General features: G+C 49.4%; 1 protein-coding gene across 3 annotated transcripts in view; it reads left to right on the top strand.

Annotated features, from left to right (window-relative positions):
• The window catches only part of BDP1 (BDP1 general transcription factor IIIB subunit), a 1,449,812-nt gene that overhangs the window by 376,453 nt on the left and 1,052,017 nt on the right, over positions 1 to 21,342 (top strand). For all 3 annotated transcript variants that reach the window (XM_078675286.1, XM_078675285.1, XM_078675287.1), the window contains one exon: positions 6,006 to 6,097. In XM_078675286.1, the coding sequence (XP_078531412.1) occupies positions 6,006 to 6,097 (92 nt within the window). The remainder of the gene's footprint in view (positions 1 to 6,005; positions 6,098 to 21,342) is intronic.

The raw sequence follows: 21,342 nt of genomic DNA, 5'->3' as shown, positions 1-21,342 counted from the left end.
TAGACCTCCCAGCAGACTGCATGAACATTCTCAAAAAGCCAAAAGACCTTCCACTAGGAAGTCATATGCTTTCAAGTGGAAGAGGTTTTTCATATGGTGTCGTGACAACTCTCTTGACCCTATCCACGGTCAAGAGCAGGTGATTCTGCCTTATCTATTGCATTTAGCAAAGTCAGGCCTCAAGTACCCCTCCATCAGGGTTCACGTAGCTGCAATCACAGCCTATAGGAAGTCACCTTCTCAGACATCATTCTTCCTTATGCCTGTGGTTAAAGATTTCTTAGAGGGGCTTAAGAAAGTGTTTCCACCAGTGAGGTCCCCCTCCCCTCCCTGGGAGCTTAACATCATTCTTACTAAGCTGATGGGTGCTCCTTTCGGGCCTATACACAAGGCTTCTTTGCAGCACTTGACCTGGAAAACTGCTTTTTTTAGTGGCGATTACCTCTGCCCGTAGGGTTAGCGAAATCCAGGCCCTGTGTTGTAAAGAACCTTACACAGTGTTTCACGCCAACAGGGTGGTACTGAGGACACACCCAGGTTTTCTGCCTAAGGTAGTCTCAGACTTTCATATCAACCAGTCTATCACCCTGCCTTTCTTCTTTCCTCAACCTACCCCTCCTCCGGAGAGTTCTTTACAATCTCTAGATCTCCGGAGGGTTCTGAAGTTTTACCTGGCTAAAACCCTTCCACTTCGGAAGTTTGATCGGCTTTTTGTTAATTATGGAACCACTAATACTGGTCTGTCAGCCTCGAAAAGGTCCATTTCTCGCTGGATTGTCTCCTGTATAGCTCTGTCTTACCAATTAGCTAACCAGGCTTTACAGGGTAGACCTCATGCACACTCCAATAGAGGGAAAGCTTCTACTACGCTCTCCTTCGTAATGTTCCAATCTCTGAAATTTGCAAGGCGGCTACATGGCGTTCGGTGCATACCTTTACCCGCCATTATTGCCTAGATTCAGATACACAGGCCGATGCCCAGGTGGGACAGGCCTCTTTGAGAAATGTATTTGCATAGTTGTATGTAAAATGTGAAGTTTATTCATGTCTCTATGTATACTTATTTGCTCGTCCGTGAGACTTTGGGTATGAGCTTGCTTATCTATTCATAGATTATGACTATTGATGAGTATCGCCTGGATGAGAAGGATTAGTTACTTACCTGTAATCCTAGTTCTCATCCAGGGGTATATTCATCAAAGTCATAAGCTCCCGCCCATGTGGAGAAGTGTGGCTCAGTGGTTAGAGGCGGCAGACCCGGAAACTGAGATTGGCGTGGCGGGATGCCTGGCTTTCACCTTGTGGATACCCTGCTGGGGTATCTCACAGGGGAATACCAGGACGGGTTCCCTAAGCAAGCGCTAAGATACCGTGTCGGTGATTTGCGCTATATAAATACATTTACATTTACATTTACATTTACATTACATTTACCTCCCCGGACGAGCATGATCATAAAGTTATGAAAGGTTTCTATGGATTTACTCAGGTGTCATGCACCTCCAAAAAGAACTGACCCAACTGCCACGAGTGGTGCATCATGGGAGCAGGACGTCGCCTTCAGGTCTTAAAGGCATGGTACCCCTACTCTAATGCCTTAAAGGCAAGGCGTCAGTCTTTCTTTGTTTCTTTATACTCTACTGCAGCCTACTGGCAAATGCCTGCAATTACAGGTTTTCCTATGGCAATAAAGCATTGTTGTATGCAAATGTTTACTGCTCTCTTTCTTCCTTAGGGGTTGGGAGAGTACTACTGTGTGTATGCTAATTCATGTAATGTTGTGGCAGATTTGCCAGTTGGGAAATGTTTTAGGCTGCAAATATATGTTTTCACATATGTATACATATATATTTATATGTATACATATATATTTATATGTATTTTCTATATGCTCCGGGATCCCGCACATGGGCGGGGATTATTCATAGCTTATGACTTTGATGAGTATACCCCTGGATGAGAACTAGGATCACAGGTAAGTAACTAATCCTTCTCCACCACACTCCCCACAACATACTTTTTCACACCTCAAACACCAGAGGATGAGGATACCGATTGGGGTGGGAATATAGATCCAGATGGGGATGATGATGATCATACCATCCCACACGAAGTAGACCCTTGGGTCGACCCACATAATGACCTGGACCTCTATCCATCTAGGCCATCACCACCTGATGACAATATTGGGTTTGTGCAACTAATCAATAGGGCTGCCCAATACCACGGGGTACAGTTACATTCTGATCCCTTAGAGGAATATTTTTTACTTGCAACTTTTGCACCCTCGCAAAAATCCACGCACACCCTGCCAATGCTAAAGTGCATACTCTAACATGCTCCAGAAGTGTTTAAAGACCCTGTCAGGGCAAGAATTCTCAACACCAGGGTAGACAAAAAGTATAAGGCAGCTCCCAATGACCCAATTTACATTAAAGGTCAAGTCCCTTTAGATTCTCTTGTGGTGTCTAGTGCACCCAAGAGGGCAAACTCACAAAGTACAGGCAACACCCCCCTCCTGATAAGGAGTCCAAACGAATAGACTCATCTGGTAAACTTATTGCTTCACAGCCAGCGAATCATTGGCGGATTGCAAATGCCCAAGCTCTATTGGCCAGGTATGACAGGGCCACTATGATGAGCTTGAAAAGCTCATGCAACACCTTCCTGACCAGCACAAACAAAAAGCCAACGACCTTATACAAGAGGGGAAATTGATCACAAACGCCTCAATTAAATGTGTGCTCGACGCGGCTGATACCGCATCTCGTGCCAATAACATTTGCGTTTTGTTGCGCAGGCTCGCTTGTCTCCGGGTCTCCAGATTCAAACAAGAGGTGCAATCGGCTATTCTTAATCAGCCCTTTGATCAAGAGCACCTTTTCGGGCCTTCAGTTGACACATCTTTAGAAAAGATGAAAAAAGATACGGATACTGCTAAGTCCATGGGGGCCTTACAAATCCCTTCCCCTAGAGGTTCTTTTAAACGCTCCTTCTATAGGGCTGGCTCCAAGACCATTGGCTCAAAACATCACTCTTCTTCCTATAAGAGCCCCACTCAAATGTCCTCCAAAGGATACTTTTGCGGAGGCTACAGAGGCAACAATGGTAAGGGAAGAGGTCGCGGCAACAATAACCTCAACTCCTCTACCACCAAACAGTGACTTCCCTGCACTACCCCCCCCGATCATCCCACTCCTGTCGGGGGATGTCTCTCACAGTTCCTACCTGTCTGGAATTCAATCACAACAGACAAGTGGGTAACACATATTATCCAGTATAGTTATTGCCTGGAACTCACCTCTACTGTCCCCAGATATTCCTCCCAAACAACGTCCAATGTCCTCGGAACATCTGACACTTCTCAAACAAGAGGTTCTCTCTCTATTACAAAAACTTTGAAATAGAACTAGTCCCCTTGGCTCATCAAGGCACAGGGGTTTACTCCCTCTATTTCCTAATTCAAAAAAAGTACGGGTCTCTCAGGCCCATATTTGACCTCAGAACCTTAAACCTCTACATTCAGTCGGATCACTAACACATGGACACTCTCCAACAGGTGCTCCCACTGCTTCAACAGGGCGACTTTCTCTCCACTCTGGACTTAAAGGACGCCTACTTTAATATTTCCATTCACCCTGCTCACAGGAAGCATCTCAGGTTCGTCATAGACGGACAACACTACCAATGCAAAGTCTTCCCATTCGGGGTGACTACAGCACCCAGAGTCTTCACCAAGTGCAGTAGTTGCGGCCTACTTACGAAGGCAGCACATTCATGTCTTCCCTTATCTGGATGACAGGCTCATAAAAGCCAGGTCACACAGCAGCTGTGTGCAACACACACACAAAACAATACAACTGCTTCACGACTTTGGATTCACGGTAAACCTCATCAAAACCCACCTCCAACCGTCCATCATACAACAATATCTAGGGACTACCATAGACACTTCAAAAGCTCTAGCATACCCCAGCCCAGTCAGGATAACCGCCATACAAGCTCTATTGACAACATTTTAGCCTCAACACTCACTGCCAGCTCGAGTGTTCATGCAGCTAATCGGGATGATGGCCTCTTGCATTCTCATCATCCCTTATGCAAGACTCCAAATGCTTCCTATACAGGAGTGTTTGGCACGACAGTGGAACCAGGCTCAAGTTCAGGTAACAGATCTGGTGTTGGTAGATGACCACACCCATCGCTCTCTGTAGTGATGGAACACACAAAACCTTTCCAAAGGGCGGCTGTTCCTCAAACCAGTTCAACACATAGTGCTAACAGCAGACTCATCGCTCACAGGCTGGGGAGCTCATCTTCAAACCCATATATTCAGGGCATGTGGACCCCTCACCAGAAACAATTCCACATAAATTACCTGGAATTGTTGGCAATCTTCCTAGCGTTAAAATCTTTTCAACTCCTCCTCGTAGGCCAAGCTGTCCTGGTTCGTGCAGACAACATGACAGCAATGTATTACATAGAAAAACAGGGAAGACACAAACTCTCCAGCTTTCACACCTAGCTCAAAGCATATGGAGATGGGCCATTCCTCAGAACATATATCTCCTTGCAGAACACCTACCAGGAGTACACAATCAGATTGCAGATCTGCTCAGTCGTCTGAGACAGCAGACCCATGAATGGGAACTTCATCCTCAAGTTCTGCTTCATTCTTTCAAAGGTGAGGTCACCCAGAAATAGACTTGTTCGCCACCCACCAAAACGTAAAATGCCCACTTTTCGCATCCAGGTATCCACACCCATTGTCCAAAGGAAATGCGCTATGGATGAACTGGTCAGGCAAATTTGCTTACGCCTTTCTGCCTCTCCCACTCATTCCACTAGTGGTTTGGAAGCTCAAAAAGCATTCCCTCACAATGATCCTCATTGCTCCCACATGGGCCCGTCAGCCATGGTTCACAACCCTCTTGGAACTATTAGGCGTAACTTTTGATGAGGTACTACTATCACCCAAGCTTCTCACTCAGAACCATGGAGAGATAAAACATCCAGATCCCAGTCAACTCAACCTTGCGATCTGGCACCTGAAATCTTAGAGTTTGGCTACCTCAGTCTACCGCCAGACTGCATGAACATCATTAAAGAGGCTAGATGCCCCTACCACTTGCTATGCCGCAAAGTGGAAAAGATTTGTAATTTACTGTACAAACAACCAAATCAACCCACTAGATGCTTCTATTCAAAACATCACCTGTTACCTTTTGCATCTACAACAATGTAACCTAACGTATACATCCATTAGACTACATCTCGCTGCCATGGCAGCTTATCTTCAAAACAGACAACACTTGTCTTTGTTTAGAGTACCAGCTATCAAAGCTTTTATGGAAGGACTTAAAAGAATATTTCCACCTAGAGTTCCACCCGCTCCAGTAGGGAGCCTAAATGTGGTCCTTACCAGACTCATGGGTTCCCCATTTGAACCTATGCATAAATGTGAATTTCAATTTCTCACCTGGAAAATAGCTTTCATCATTGCCATTGCTTGGCACTGAGATGTTTGTTCAGCACTGAGGTTTAACATTTTGCAGGAAACCATGGCCATCTTTTTCTTTGGAGCTTGTGGAGAAAATGCTTCAAACTGACATAAGATGCCTAAGTTTTGAATTCAGCAGACATAGTTGTGATGTACTGCTTTCAAATTCTTATACTTTTCACAAAAGAGACATGGTTCCTTGCACTGGAAGACAGTGGATTTAATTGTGAGAGCATGTTGGAATGCAGCTGAAATAGCTGTTGATGTCTAAGTATCTTACTCCTTATACCATTGACTTTTTATGTTCCTTCTACTACATCTTTGTTTGTGTTGCATTTTATTTTAAATTCATGGCCCTTGTTTTTGTTAGACATTTAAATTTTTTGGGAAGAAGCGAAATATGAAAATTATTTACTCAAGATCTTTGAAAAAGTGTTGTGTTTCCAGTTAGGCATTAAAAGAGTATTGATCTATATTTGTTTTATTTATTTATTTAATTGTTAAGATGACTTCAGTAGCTGGTATAGCCAAATCATCTGAAACTGTGCAAGAGAAAATGCTGAACAATGATATCAAAGACCAAGAATCAAGATCGAGGTAAGTTTTGATAGAATAACCAGTATGTTATCCTATTTCCTCTTCACTCCTTTAATATCTATAGTTTGTTTTGAATGGGTGTCTTATATATTTGAAATGATGCAACACTTTGTAATGACAAGGATATTTTTTTAATAACGAAAGTCCCACACACTACTGGATATACAGACCAGTGTAACCAACTTGTTCTTGGTGTATTTATACCGTTTTCAGCTACCTCTTGGAATCTTGTGCACTCTAATAAAATAGTTTGCTTGCAGTAGTATGCACTCTTTTATGCTTGGCAGCTAAATACTTCTGTAACGTGTGTACTACTACTAAAATCGTATGTAATGTACCTGCATCTAGCTGCCTTTCACCTTTCCGGCTTTTGCATTACCTGTACCTCTCCACAATTGCACTGAGCTATCACAAATAGTTTACTTAATGATTAGTTTTGCCTGTGTGCCCCAAGATATCCAGACAGTTCTGTCCAAAAGGAAAACACAAACATATAAGATTTTTTTGAATGGGTGTGATTTGCCTGTGACATAGTTTCATCCCGTTGACCGCTATTTGTATCATCCAATCTCGATGTTGGGCATTTTCAGCCCTGTCTCTCTGTTTCCTGGGTATTTGCTTAGTTGTGCTATCTTTCTGTAATTTTCGAACAAGCTCATTGTGTGTGTTTTAGAATTGCAATTTATTTTCCTGATGCTTCACTTGGGACTTACCAGTGTTGTTCTATAGAGCTGTGATGCCCCTCACACTTATCTTTGAGGTTTTTTTCTCAAGCATACCTTTTTAGGTTTCACCTGGTCAGCATTTGCGCAGTGCTTGTGAAATATCTTGTAATGAAAAACAAAATCTTAAAAAAGGGGCTTAGAGCCGGCCCATGACTTAACTTACCACTGGTTGGATCCCACATCGCTCTTGTTTCCTTGTTTCTTATTGGATAGTATGTCCTCCTCACCTCCAGCTTCCTCATGGGGCTTTGTGTGTGTCCCTGCAGTGAAGCCTGGACCAAATACTGCTTCCTGTCTGTGCCTTTGGGTCTGCAGAGTTACTTTTTTTTTATTCTGTAGTGTAGTACTCCATCATTTTATATGCTGCCTTCTCTGTAGCCACCTCCAACTGTCCCTCATTGCTTGTTTGAACAGAATATTTGCTTGGAATAAGTTTCATGGTTTTCTATCAATTACTGTAATGAATTAGTTAGCACAACAATAATCGTTTGGAATAGAAAATGTAGAGATCTTAGTTGTGTAAAGTAACTGGTGCTCATGAAAAGTACTCCAATACGTTTGGAGCGAGTTTGCGCTGTATATACTATATAAACCTATAACACAGGTACAGCATAAAACTGCTTCCATCTTTAAACGGGTTTACTGTTGTTGGCTTCCCTAGCCTCTCCGCCACAACGAAATGTCTGGTTGAAGATTTCGCCAACCGACATCATTGCACAGCGACGGCTTTCCTTCAAGCACCGGAAAGCTACTGTTGATATTCTTACGCATGTGCAGGTCTCCAGCAACCACCAAGACAGAAACTAAGCTGTCACCATGCCCTCGGCACTACCATGCATAGTGTTTTCACCTCCACCCCATCCATTTTTACACCCATCTGTTTTGTTCCACACCCCACCCTTATGCCACTTAACTACCCTCTCCCCCCACACTGTTTTATTTCAACATCTTTTTATTAAGTCTCATTCCGAGACACACATAAGAAAAGGGTCACATTGACACAGCGATAAGCCTACAACCCTCATGGGGCCGGCCGCGTTATAGAACTCGTGGTGTGGACTCTGCGTGGGTCGGTACCTCCAATCATACTCGTCGACCTGCACATCAAGATCAGTCCAGATCCCATTAAGTCGCTCAAAAAGGGGGGTCCAAAAGCGCAGTCCAGCACTCCCCAGTGATACCCCGCCTTATATATCATCCCGCGAGGCGGGCAGGTACGAACAGTTCAAACAGAAACAAACAACTGGCCCTAGGGGCCCAACACTCAACCAGAAGCCTATTAGAAGGCAGCAAAAAGAGTAGAGACAGAGACTAGAGGGAGCAGAGAAGAAGAGCAGAGGAAGCTAGGGGGGACAGCCAGAGCAGCGAGGGCGGGAGAGCCCGGGGAGAGGGGGGGTCGCAGCCATCGGAGCATCCTTCAGAGGGCCCATTCCCGCGTCACAGGTTGCGAGGGGTAAAGGGGAGCACCGCATCCTTCACCAGTTGCAATGCTCGCAGCGCCGGGGGCATATTCCTAGCATATTCGCTCCTGCAAAGATAAGACACTAGTGGTCGCCAAACCTTTTCAAAGTGGGTCGTGCGAGACTGTAGCCTCGCCGAGAGTAATTCCATAGTGATGACCTGCCACAATCTGCCGAACCATACAGCTAGAGGGGGGGCCTTCACCTTCTTCCAATACAGGGCGATAAGTTGTCTGGCGGCACCCAACATTTGCATCGTTAAGGTCCAGTCACTGCGGGTCAGGGCCAGCAAGTCCACAGGTTTGATTCCCAGCAATATTGTACTAGCAGCATCAGGCAGAGGAAATCCCAGCACCCCCCGAATGTGGCTCAACACCTCCTTCCAAAAGATAGCGATCACAGGGCAAGTCCACCAGATGTGTGAGAAGTCACCAGGCACATGATGGCACCTCCAGCAACCGGGCGGCACAGAGGGGAACATCCTGTGCAGTCGTTGAGGCGTATAGTACCACTGCGTCATTACTTTATACGCGTTTTCCTGTTGTGGCACGCTGTGATATACCTTAGGAACATCCCTCCAGAGGCGGGTCCATTGCGCATGATCGATATCAGCGCCCAGCGTCTCCTGCCATTGTCGCTGATACGGGTGAGCAGGGGGAGTATGAGGATGCTGCAGAATCTGATAAATTTTAGATATAAGGCCCTTCGTGCCCGCACCAGAGCGGGCCAGCCTCTCGAACGGGGTAAAGGCCCGAGTGGCCCCTGGGTATATTGCATCTGATAAAGCCCAATGACGCAACTGCAGAAACTGCAATTCGGCCTCTGGGGGAAGACGAAACTCCTACCGACAGTGGGCAAAAGACTTAACGGAGCTTCCGTCAAATAGATCCGTAAGGACTTTGCAGTCCTCTCGTGTCCACCTGCGAAAGGCGGGAGTGTGGTTGGCCGGCGGGAACCATGGGTTATCCTCTATGGGGGTGTGTGGTGAGGGGAAAGTTGTCAGGCCTTTCCGCACCGCCACCTTGTCCCACACGTCCAGGACCGTCCTCGTGGGAACCGCCAAATAAGCACTAGGGGACCGTCCCGCCCTATGGGTCCAAGCCAGGTTCCAGATTGTGCGACCTGTGACCGCCCGATCCAGATGTAGCCCCCCCTTCTCACTCCGCCTAATACCCCACTCTATTACAAATCGCAAGTGAGCGGCCCAATAATAGTCCACCAGATTCGGGCATCCCAGTCCTCCACGATCTCGCGGGGCCATAAGGAGTGCCTGAGAGAAGCGGGGTCTCTTGCCCCCCCAAATGAATTTAGTACAGTCCCTTTGCAAGGCTCTAATCTTCGGCAGAGGGATAGGCGTAGGAAGGCATTGAAACAGGTAGAGTATTTTGGGTAGTATAGACATTTTGATTGCGTTCAATCTACCCAACCAAGAGGGGATAAGAGGCTTCCACCGTTGTAGATCAGTGAGGATAGATTTGCGGCATTCAGCCCAATTGAGTGCCGACCAGCCTCCCAAAGAGGGAGTCAGGGAGAGGCCGAGGTATCGGATATGTTGGTCCGTCCACCGGTAGGGGCACAGTACCTCCAGGGGAGGAACATCGGCCTGAGGGATCGTAAGGTTAAGCACCCACGACTTATCGTGATTAATTTTCAAGCCAGAGGCGCCTTCGAAGGAGCAGAGCACTGCGTGAAGCGCCGGTAAGGACTGTCGTGGCTCCGTGAGAGTGAGGATGAGGTCGTCCGCGTATAACGCCACCTTATGGGTTTGTTCCCCCATCTGAACGCCGCGAATGTCTGGGTTCCGCCTGACCAAGTCCGCCAGTGGTTCAATCGCCAGGGCGAACAGCAATGGCGAAAGAGGGCAGCCCTGCCTCGTCCCCCTGCCAATGGCGAACGGTTCTGTCAACCTCCCTTTCACCCTGACCCTCGCCCGCGGTGCAACATAGGGTGCCATGATCCTGGCAATCATCTTTGGGCTGAGCCCCATCTTACAGAGGACCGCTTGGAGGAACCCCCAGTCCACGCGATCAAACGCTTTCTCAGCGTCTAACGACAGGAGGCATGCCGGAATGTGCCAGTGATGCACCTTCCCCATCAAATGTGCCAATCTCCGCACATTATCTGCCCCTTGACGGCCCCGGATGAAGCCCACTTGGTCAGGGTCAACAAGGTCCGGCATGTGGGGATCAAGTCTTTTAGCCAGCACCTTCGTGTAAATTTTAAAATCAGTATTAAGCAGCGCAATCGGGCAATATGACGAGCAAAGCGCCGGATCTTTCCCAGGCTTAGGGACTAGAGCTATTTCCGCCATTCCCATGTCTGGAGAGGGACCCTGTCCATTATCAAAGGAAGCAAAGAGTCTGAGAAGGTAAGGACCTAATTGCCCCTGAAAAAGGCGGTAGAAGGAAAGCGGTAAGCCGTCAGGGCCCGGTGTCTTCCCCAAATTCAGATCCTTGATGGCCGCAGTCACCTCAGCAAGCGAGAGTGGCTCCTCTAACCTTTCCGCCGCTTCGGAATGCAAGCGCGTCCCGCCATAATGCTCCAGAACCTCCTCCGACAGGGTAGAGCCCGGTGGAGCCGCCGTGTACAAGGAGGCGTAGTAGTCTCGGAACGCCTTCATTTTAGCCTCCATCGCCGTCGCCCGAGACCCGTCTGGGAGCATCACGTTCGCTATGTGGGATCTGGCCGCCTTGACCCTCAGTCGTCTCGCCAAAAGTTTCCCCACTTTGTCCCCCCCGTCAAAATGCATGCGCTTTAGTGCCAAGAGAGATTTCTCCGCCCGATTCGCCCGTAGCATGCGCAATTGCCCCCGCAGATTCGCCAGGTGTCTCCGCGTCTTCAGGGTGGGTTCCTCCTGATTCTGCGCCTCTGCCCCCCGCAAATCCGCCACCAGGCCCTCCTCCACTGCCCTCCTCTCACGCGCTCTCGCAATCTCGAGGGAGGTGATGTGTCCCCGAATTGTAGCCTTGAAGGCGTCCCACACCACCGGGAACGGCGTTTCCGGTAAATCGTTGAACTCGAAGTAGGAGGTAATGGCCATGCGGATGTCGTCAACCGACGCTGCATCTCTGAGGAGTTGTGGGGGCAGGTGCCATTTCCGTTCTCTAGGAGGACCGCTCCGCAGATCTCTAAGGAGCAACTCCACATGCGCATGGTCCGAGATGGATATGTCCGACATTTCCACATCCACCACATCACAAAGCAGATCGTGAGATACGAACAGATGATCGATGCGGGAATAAGAGCGGTGAGCACTAGAATAAAAAGAATACTCCCTCTTTTCGGGGGAGAAGTAGCGCCATGCGTCGAAGAGACCTAAATCGCCTATCTGTTTGCGTAGCGCCGAGGACATCGCCCCCGCTCCATGAAAGGAGCCCGCACTCCGGTCCATCGTAGGGCACCATACCAGGTTAAGGTCGCCCCCCAGAACAATCGAGGGTCCACCCCGAAGGACGTGAGCACGCAGAAGGTCCCGAAGGAAGCGATCCTGTGCCAGGTTGGGCGCATACACATTGCACAACGTAAGACGGCGGGAACCCACCTCGACCGATACCTTGAGGAAGCGACCGTCACCACCCCGGAAGAGCTTGTCAGAGCCCCGCCTGATGCCAGCTTTGCACAAAATTGCCACCCCTGCCGTTTTCGTATCTGCTGTAGCCCAGTATTGGAGGGGGTATCTAGGGTGCGCCATGCGCTTTGTATCTGCCTGGAGAAGGTGGGTCTCTTGTATGAAAATGATGTCCGGGTCATGTTGCAGGAAATAATGCCAGAGCTGTTGGCGCTTATTAGGTGAATTAAGGCCTTTAACATTGAGTGATAAGATCTTAAGGGGTCTGGCCATATCACTCGTCATCTTGGGAGTCCCTAAGGTTAGTACGCAAAGCTACGCGCAGCAGAGCACCCACCGGCCCATAGCCCCACCCAGAGGGCCCACCTCCGCTCATCTCACCACCCTCCACCCCCAGCCCCTCATAGTAGACAGAAATAGAAAGGAAAGAGAGAAAAAAGAGAAAAAAGAAAGTCAAATGAGGAAACCAAACTTTCAGTAGCCTGAAGGGCTGTCGGCCTAAGCCGTGAAGACGTGGCCAACTGGGCCAAAGTACACTGTCCCCAGAGTAGGGCATCCTACACCCACGGGTTTGAATGTCCATCGGGATGTCACTCCCCAGGAGACAGTCCTGTTGGGACATGACTGGCCAGAAACACTAGGAGGTATGGAGCCCCCACCTTCCTAGGCCCAGCACAAGGGAATCAGGAGTCCAAGCAACTTCTCTCCCACCCCACAACCATCCCCGCCTTCCGGAGGGGTATAAGGGAACAGTACCTCAAGTAGAGTGACACATGTGCGCTGTCCATCTCACGGTGTGGAGGACCGTCCCGCAGGGGAGCGGTCCGCATGGTCGATCTCCGCCTCCTCCAGGGCTCTAATGTGGGCGATGACATCCTGCCTGGCTTGGCTAGTCGTAGGTGCGTCAACAGGCGACGCACGCTGTCTCCTCGGCACTGTGGTCCAGTCCGGAGCAAGCGGTGTCCTCTTGTTTGGAGGGTGTCTAGGGGGGCTCCCCGGAGGAGAGCTTGCAACGTTGAGGAGCCGCGCCGCCTCGTCGTAGGACCGCAAGGATTTACGCTTACCCTCCCATTGAAAGATAAGTGCAAAGGGATGGCCCCATTGATATGAGATGTTCATGGACCGCAGTTTCTCCGTTACTGGGCGGAAAGCGCGTCGTCGCTTCAGGGTGTTGGGCGCCAAATCTTGGAAGAGCTGAATCTTATGGCCCTTGTACTGCAGGTCCGGCTTGTCTCGAGCACGCTTCCAAATCTCCTCCTTCTCCACAAAGAAATGCACCCGTGTGATGATGTCCGGGAGAAGCCCCGATCTCCCCGCGGGCGCCGCTACTCGATGAGCCCGGTCTAGTGTGGGAGGTGATACATCCTCGTCGCCCCGCACCTCGTGTAGGAGTTGTGCCACAAAGTCCATTACGTCCTCCCCTTCTTCTCCGAGCGGCACGCCGCGGATGCAGATGTTGTTCCGTCTACCCCGATTCTCTAAGTCCTCCTGCTTGATTTGGAGTTCAATATTCTGTTGTTCCAGGGCTGTTAGGCGCTGCCATAGATGTTCCTGGTCCTCGGTGCGCGTGTCCGCGGTTCTCTCCAGGCTGTCCACGCGGTCCCCCAGTTCCGTGACTTCTTTCCTGAGCTCCGTGACGCATGAGTGGACCTCCGACCTCAGGGATCCGATCTCTGTCTTAAGGTCAGTCATGAAGGCGGCCATGAACGCTTGCGTGACCGGGGGGGAATCTGCCATCTCTGCAGGTGGGCCTCCACTGGCCGCCGGCACTCCCACCTTGCCCCACATGGCCGTCACCGGGTTCCCCTTGGGGGTCGGCGCTGGTTCCGCCTTGCTGTTCCTGTTCGTGCGCGTCATCCTCCGCGCGGTCCACAGGGTGCCGCCTAGGCCGTGTCAGGGCCCTCGCCCGATGTAGGCCGCTTGAGCGAAGGCAAAGGGGGGAGGTGGGGGGCACCGGCGCGAAGTCTCAGCGCACTCAGGGGATCCGGGCTCCGTACCGACACACCTCGCAGCAATGAGCTCCCAGCACACACCCCACGTGGCAGAGCAGGCAGCCCAGGGATCCCTCGTCCACGGCGCCTCACTTTCCAACGCGCGGCCAGCCAGGCCAATGAGCAGACCCGCTCGTCTTCAGAGGAGGCCACTATCTCCCTAGGGGGGGGGTTAGCACCAGAGAGTGCCACTCACAGCAGTACCAGGCCTGCACTCACCCCCAGGGAGGAGCCGCTGTGATATCTCGCTGCCACGGTGTTTCCCCGCAGGCCGTATCTCGGCTGGCGCCGTCCGCTCTTCAAAGTGCCCCAGGGGCACCGGCCGCATCAGAGCACCGCTCCGATCTTCCCCGCTGCTCTCCGTCGCGGATCCGCAGTGCCGCTCTTCCTCAGCAGCCCGCTGGGGAGGTGAGACTAGTAGTGCCTCCGATCCTCGCTGGGGCCAGATAGCGGGTCCCGCCGCTTCCCAGCTCCGCCCTGAAGCGCGGGAACCGGGGCGCTCCAGACTCAGAAGCCGCTCAGGGGCCCCCGCCCAGTCACCCCGCCTCACCGCAGCGGCCACAGGTAAGGGCGCCGTAGGTTCTCCGTGTGGGAAGGGCGGGGGTCGCTCCAGCCAGCGGTCGCCGACGGTCTCAGTGTCTGCTAGGCTCCGCCGCAGGCCGCCTCCCCCAGGGTCACAAGATGGCGGACGGACCGGGCGGTCCCTCTCGTAGCGAGCCGACCGCTCGCTTCTGCCGTCTACCAGGCGGAGCACGGAGGTTTCGTGCCTAGAAGTACTGCCCAGCTGGTCAGGGGCACCGGGGAGGTGTGTGGCGGGTCTGGACACCTGTATTCCGCTTAAATAGCCAAAGATGGGCCCAACGGCGGCGGGAGCTCCGCAGCCACGCGTCTGCTCACATCGCCGGTCAAGCCACGCCTCCCCCCACACTGTTTTAATACACATTGCACAGCAGCATGAGCGGCTGTGCATCATGTTTTAAAACAAAAAGTGCTGGGATGTGGTCAACGCGGGCCACATCATAGTTTGTTTATTATTTTTTTAACTTTAAGCCAGGTCGTACAGCAGCTCATGGTGCTGTGCAACATGTCAAAAAAAGCTCTGACAAAACCAATAGATTTTGCAGAGTTGGAACCTCTTGGCTTTGACAATGCTTCTTTATAATGTCATTGAGATAAAAGCAAATGCCCATTGTGTTTGTAAGCATCAGTTAAGGAATGCAGAAGGATTTTCTTGATGAATACCAGGCTGCCTCCTACTGATGCTGCAGTTTGTCTCATTCAGCAAAATTGTTAAGAGGGACAGACAATTATTTGTAGGATGAGGTTTTTATGCTGAAAATATTTCAGAGCCTGAATGAGAGTAGTTTGCATCCTACATTAGAGCTGACCAAATCAATAAATTAGATGCCATCCTCTATAGTAAAGCAGTATTCCACATTGTATGAAATTTCTTCATATGCTTGGACCATTTTTTTACCAGCATTCCAAAATAGGAATATATGCAACAGTTATGGCCAGGCACGAGTTCTAACATAATGAATCCTACTAGTATATATAAACTTTTAAGCCACACATGGTATCTAGACCTCTCCTCCCATCTATGAGGGATGTGTCTGATCCCTCGGTATTCTCCTCAGGCAATTCTCTAGCATCCAGGCCGACCCATCACATGAAAATAGTGTTTCTGCACAGACGTAAAGTTGTATTCTGGCGAAAGTCCCAAGTCTCAACTGCTATGTTCCAACTGCACCCACATCCCTTGCCAATGTAGCAAGCTGCAAGCCCATGTGTAATTTCCTTAGCAACAGACACATACCTTACATATGCATACTTAAAATCCTAGAGGATGGTAGTCTCATAGTCATATGCTTCTGCATATTCCAGTTCTTTATTGCAATGGACGGATCAGATGTTATCTCTTTTGTGTTCAGATTTCAAAGTAGAAAATGGCTTTACCCTTGCCATATGTGTATTCGTCAATGTTAGAAAGTGCCACTTTGCATGGTTAGTCCCCCACATTTTGCCTGGTTTTAATGTGGTTTCAGTTGTAGTACACAGGGTCCCTGCCAACCAGTTCCCTTGCACCAGTGCTTCTTCCCTAAAACCAAATCCCCAATGGGTACTTCTTCCTAGTAAATGATACCCTGAGGACCTAGGACCTGGGAGCTGAAGAGGGCCACTTGGAACCCCTCCTCACTGGGACCATGCCACTGCCCTAGCCGATTGCATGCCCCCGTGAGGAAGAAAATAAAAAAAGTCGACATGGCACCCTCACTGGGTACCATGCCAACCAGCACTGCCTGGAGGCATAGATAGTCACCTCTCTAGCAGGCCTCAGAGTCTTAAGACAGGGTGCACTATAAAACAGGTGAGGGCATATCTGCATGAGCACATATACCCCTGCAGTATTGGGGGTCCATTCCTTGATATTGTAAATTCCAGGGAATTCATAGAGAGTACATGGCTGGAAACTGAACAATTCGAGTTCCACAGCACCATAATGGTGTCACTGAACACGGGAGCGTTTGGTACCAAACTACTCCTTACAATAAATCCACTCTGATGCCAATGTGGGATTATTGTACTATGTACTCGGAGGGCACCTCAGAGGTGCCCCCTGAAAATCTACCATCCCTGGTGTGGTCTCTAACCAGCTGTAGACAGCCAGCCACCACCAGACATGTTTCTAGACCCCTGGGTAAAGAGCCTTTGTTCTCTGGGACCAGAAACAATGCACATCCTGGGCAGAGGTGTCACACATCCTCCCTCAGGATCGGCCATTGCTCGAAGAAGGGCACTTCAAAGGCCTGCTGCCTTTGTAATGCGACCCTCAGCCTCTGCTGCTCGCAGCAGATGGCAGCCCCAGTTTACCCTCCACTGTGGGCAGAAAAACCATCAGGAAATATGAAGAATAGGAGGTGTGCCCACCTCTGCCAACTCTACCTCTAAGGTGGGTGAGGCGAGGTGAAGCATATCTTTCAGAGCTCGGCATCTTGAAGATGGGGAGACCCCTCCAATCAGGGCTAGGTCTTTGCCCCCCTCCAACAGGAGGATGGCATAATAGAGGGTGTAGTCACCCCAGGTAAGGTGTCCATTGGCCATACCTGCTGCTCCCCTAAAACGACCCTAAATCTAGTATTGAGGTGGATCCCTCAGACTTGAAAACTAGATCTGCAACAACATACGGAAAAAGAAGACAACCCTGTAGAGAAGACTAAAGAGGACAACTGCCTTGGCCCTTGCCCTACTGGCCTGTCTCCAGCTTCTTCGAACCTGTGACCTGTCTTATAGCTATCAACCTCTGAAACCCCTGGGAGGACTGCTGCTTTCAACAAAGACTCCAGTTTCCCATGAACAGCAAACCTGCCAGAAGAAACCAACAACAAAGACTCCGGATCCAGGCTGATCTGCGACTTGTGCCCACTCTGCACCAGATGCCCACAGCCCAAGTCTGAGTGGCCCAATTGGCCAGTGAAGTCTCCCCAGCAACCATGGCTCCGAATCCATGGTTGGTTGAACCCTTCTGACCCCCATGACGGCTCCTGCAGAGTGAATCTGAAGGCCCCCACACCGTGACTGGCCCGGTAAGAAGATTTCGAATATCTAAATGAACCCCTGCACCCGCAACCTCCGGGCTTTGATGAGCTTGGCCAGCAGTGTCCCTGTGACCCCCAACACCTCAACTTATCTGTGCTGTCGCTTGTGTTCTGCCTGGACCCTCTAGTTCGACACCTGCAGCCTGTTTCCAAAAAGAAGAAACTTCATAGGATTGCATTGGACGTCCAACGCAGTGTTTGTACCCGCCCGCCCCTGTGCCGCTGGTGGTGTATGTTTGATGCTGCTTTGTGTCCCCCTGTGCTAGTGCTAACACCCAAAGCTTGACTCCTGCAGCCATTTCACTTACTTACAAGCAGCTTGGATCCAAGGACCCCCAGTCTCCATTAAGACACATTGGGCCAAACTCAGATATTGACTGCTGGTGGTGCTGTGCTGGTACTTACCTGACCCTTGCCCACAGCTGATCTTTGGTCCCAAAGACTGGAACTGTAAGTTGCGTACTTACCTGATTAACTGCAAAACTGTTTTCTCCATAGGATAACATTGAACTGTTCTGAAAATATTCTTTATATTCTGTATTGATAAACCAAGAGATATGCCTTCCTTTTTTCGTGAACTCCTTGTCTTGGCTGAAAAAATCTGTATTGATCGACAAGGTTTAAATTGCACAAACTACAGCTGGGCCCCTGCAAGACTTTGTCACCTAAATTAGTTCCTCTCCATGCAACTAAGTTCTAATTCCTAATTTACTAACTGTGTCCTTTCTTGAACTGTGCTGTATCGTTCAAAGGCTAAAATCCTTCCTTTTGCATCTATCAGTGCTAAAGCACCTTCAAAGCCTTTGCATGTTAAATACCCATGTTTACATTTCATGGAAAGATAGATTAACCTCCCAATAACTTTAAATGATTCCTACCTCCTAATGACTCCTGAGCTTAAAGTTCTTAGTACCTCCTTTCCTCCTGACCATGTCAGCTGTCTTTGCCCTCGCTATCTGTACTTTGCGGCACTGACAGATAGGCTTAAATTTGGGAAACTATCACCCAAATGGGTCTGGTCCAGTGGCCAATCATCTAAGTTCGGCTCACCTTGACAATTTTTTTTAGGTCTGCCTTGATAGTTCAGCTGTCTGTTGACCTATTATTGTGCGGCTTGTCACTCCCAAGGGTATCAAAGCGCTGAGATCCTTGCTGCTCCGGGTGATTCAGTTGAACAGCGAGGTCTTGCATCCTTTCCGTAATTCAAGAAGGGAAGTGAAGGTCTGGAGATAAAGAGGAAGGTTGTTCCAGGATTTGGCTGTGATGTAGGAGAAGGGGCGTCCTCCACTGTTGCTTTGGTGGATGTGAGGGTTGTGAGTGGGCGAGGGGGTGGCGGAACTCGGTTTTCTAGAGGGTTGTTGGAAGTGCACGCGGTGGTTGATGAATGTTGGCCCTTGCTTGTGAAGGGCTTTGTAGGTATGGCTCAGCATCTTGAACTGCCATCTCTTCCGATGGGGAGCCAGTGGAGTATTTTGAGGTGAAGGGTGATATGTGCGTGTTTGGGGAAGTAGATGATGAGCATGGCCACTCAGTTCTGTATGGTTTGAAGTCTCTTCAGGAGGTGAGTGGTGATTACTGCGTAGGGTGGGTTCAGATGGCTAGTGACTAGGGCTTTGAGTGACTGTTCGTCTGGTATTAATGGGGAGCCATTTGAAGATTTTTCAGAGCAGGGGAATAGTGAGGAAGCAGGCAGACAAAACTGCATTGATCTGGCTTTTTATGTTGAGTTTGCTGTCCAGGATGATGCTGAGGTTGCGGGCATAGTCTGTGGAGTGGGTTGGGGACGCAGTTTGGAGGGCCATCAGGAGTCGTTCCACGGGAGGGGGGTGGGGGGGGAGTTGTTTCCAAAGATCAGCACTTACGTTTTGTCTGTGTTGAGCTTCAGGCAGTTGTTTTTCATCCAGTTTGCAACGCTCGTCAAACACCTACGGAAGTCGGCCTTTGTGGTGGTGGGGTCTTCTGAGGGTGAGAGGATGAGCTGGGTGTTTTCTGCAAAGGGTATGATGTTTAATCTATGGGCTCTGACGATGTTGGCCAAGGTGGTCATATAGGTGTTGAGCAGGGTGGGACTGAGGGAAGAAACTTGAGGGATGCCGCAGATGGTGTTCTTGGGTTCCGAAGTTAATGGTTGTAGGCATTTTCTCTGAGTTTTTCCGGTGAGGAAGTAGGCGATCCATTTGAGGGTGTTTCCTTGGATTCCGATGTGATAAAGTCTTTTGATTAGGGTGGGTGGGATACGGTGTCAAACGCTGCTGAGATGTTGAGGAGGATTAGTGTTGCAGTCTCTCCCTGGTCTAGGTGGGTTTTGAATACCTCTGTGGCAGATATCAGGGTTGTTTCAGTACTGTTTTTGGTGCAGAATCAGGATTGAGAGGTGTCCAGACATTTGTTGTTTCTCAGGTGTTTGGCAAGTTGGCGGTTGATGGCTTTTTCGAGGACTTTGGTAGGAAAGCAGAGCAGAGAGATGGGACAGTAGTTCTTGAGTTTGATGGGGGTCGGCGGATGGTTTCTAGAGAAGAGGTTTGACTTCTGCATTTTTCCATTCTTTGAAGAATGTGGCCGTGGTGATACATGCATTGAAGATGGTTGTGGGATCGCTGATGATCTACTTGCTCCTAAGGTTAAAAAAGTGGTGAGGACAGGGGTCCGTGGGTGCTCCTGAGTGGACAGAGTTCATGATGGTTGTGGTGTTGTGTGGTGGCTGTGGTCCCCTGAGGTGAGAAGGTAGTTTGGAGCTCACCTTGGTGGGGGCGAGGAAGGGACAGAAGTTGGCGAGGGAGGGTTGGAGTGGAAAGTGTGTTTAGATGGTGAAAAACTTGTGGAAGAAGTCCGCCAGGGTGTCCGTGTTCATGGGAAGGGATGATGATGTTTATGGTGCATGAGAGGTTGGAGAACTCGTGGACGATGTTTGCACTGCTTTCGAAGCAGTCCATCAGGATGCTCCTTTTCATATTGTTCAGGAGCTGGTGCTATTGGTTGAAGGCTATCTTGAATGTGGCTCTGTCTGTGAGATCCTTGCTGGTGTGCCATTTCCTTTCTAGTTGCTTTTTGGTGGTTCTAAGTTCTGTAGTGTACCAACTTGCCTGTTTGGTGGCTCTTTTGAGTTCGGTGAGCTTGATGGGGCCGACTCTGTCGGTGCAGTTGATGAACAATCAGAGAAGTTCTTGACAGCCTGTTGCAACAGATGTACACTACAAGTTTGACTCTACATTGAAAACACAGGCATTTCTGCAATATGAACAAGAATATCCTCTCCTGAATGAAATAATGCTTCTAGATCAGTATGAATATATTATTTTTACTAACAGATCTGCCCAGCCTGCTATATGAAGTAAACAGCAATACAGCGCAGCATGTGCAATTGTAAAGGGTCGTATGCAGGATGGCAAGTGCCGTCCTAGCAATACGCAGACACAGTCTCTAGGATATTGCTTGGCTCAGCTGGCAGAACTAAAAGCCCTAGTACTGGCACTAAAAATACAGATCGAGAATTCCCCACACTTAGTGTGTGCGATTAATTTTATTGTGTCCAGTCATACAATGAATATCTTCACTACTGGGGTCAGAATCATTTTTTAAAGATTCAAAAGGTTGCACAATAAGCATATACTACTTTGGGAACAAGTGGCAGAGCTGGAAAAAAGCTTGTCCCGGGCTCATGTGATTCATAGGCTGAGTCATCAACGTGTTGGCGTGCACATAGAAGGGAATTCATTGGCTGCTGAAGCCACAAAGGCGAACTGCTGCCGTAGATGCAATCACTTGCTCGTACACAAGAATAGACGGAGACATAATGGTAGCTGTCATCGCTTCACGCAAAAGCAGCTCGGCTGTGCCAAAAAGCTTTCCTCTCAAGTACTCCCACAAGTTAGATGCACAAAATATACTGTATGCTCAAATTCCAG

This window comes from Lissotriton helveticus, chromosome 2_1 (genome assembly GCF_964261635.1).
Source record: "Lissotriton helveticus chromosome 2_1, aLisHel1.1, whole genome shotgun sequence".
Lineage (NCBI taxonomy): Eukaryota > Metazoa > Chordata > Amphibia > Caudata > Salamandridae > Lissotriton > Lissotriton helveticus.
Note: the sequence above shows the minus strand (reverse complement) of the source record. Positions and strands in the feature narration are given on the sequence as shown.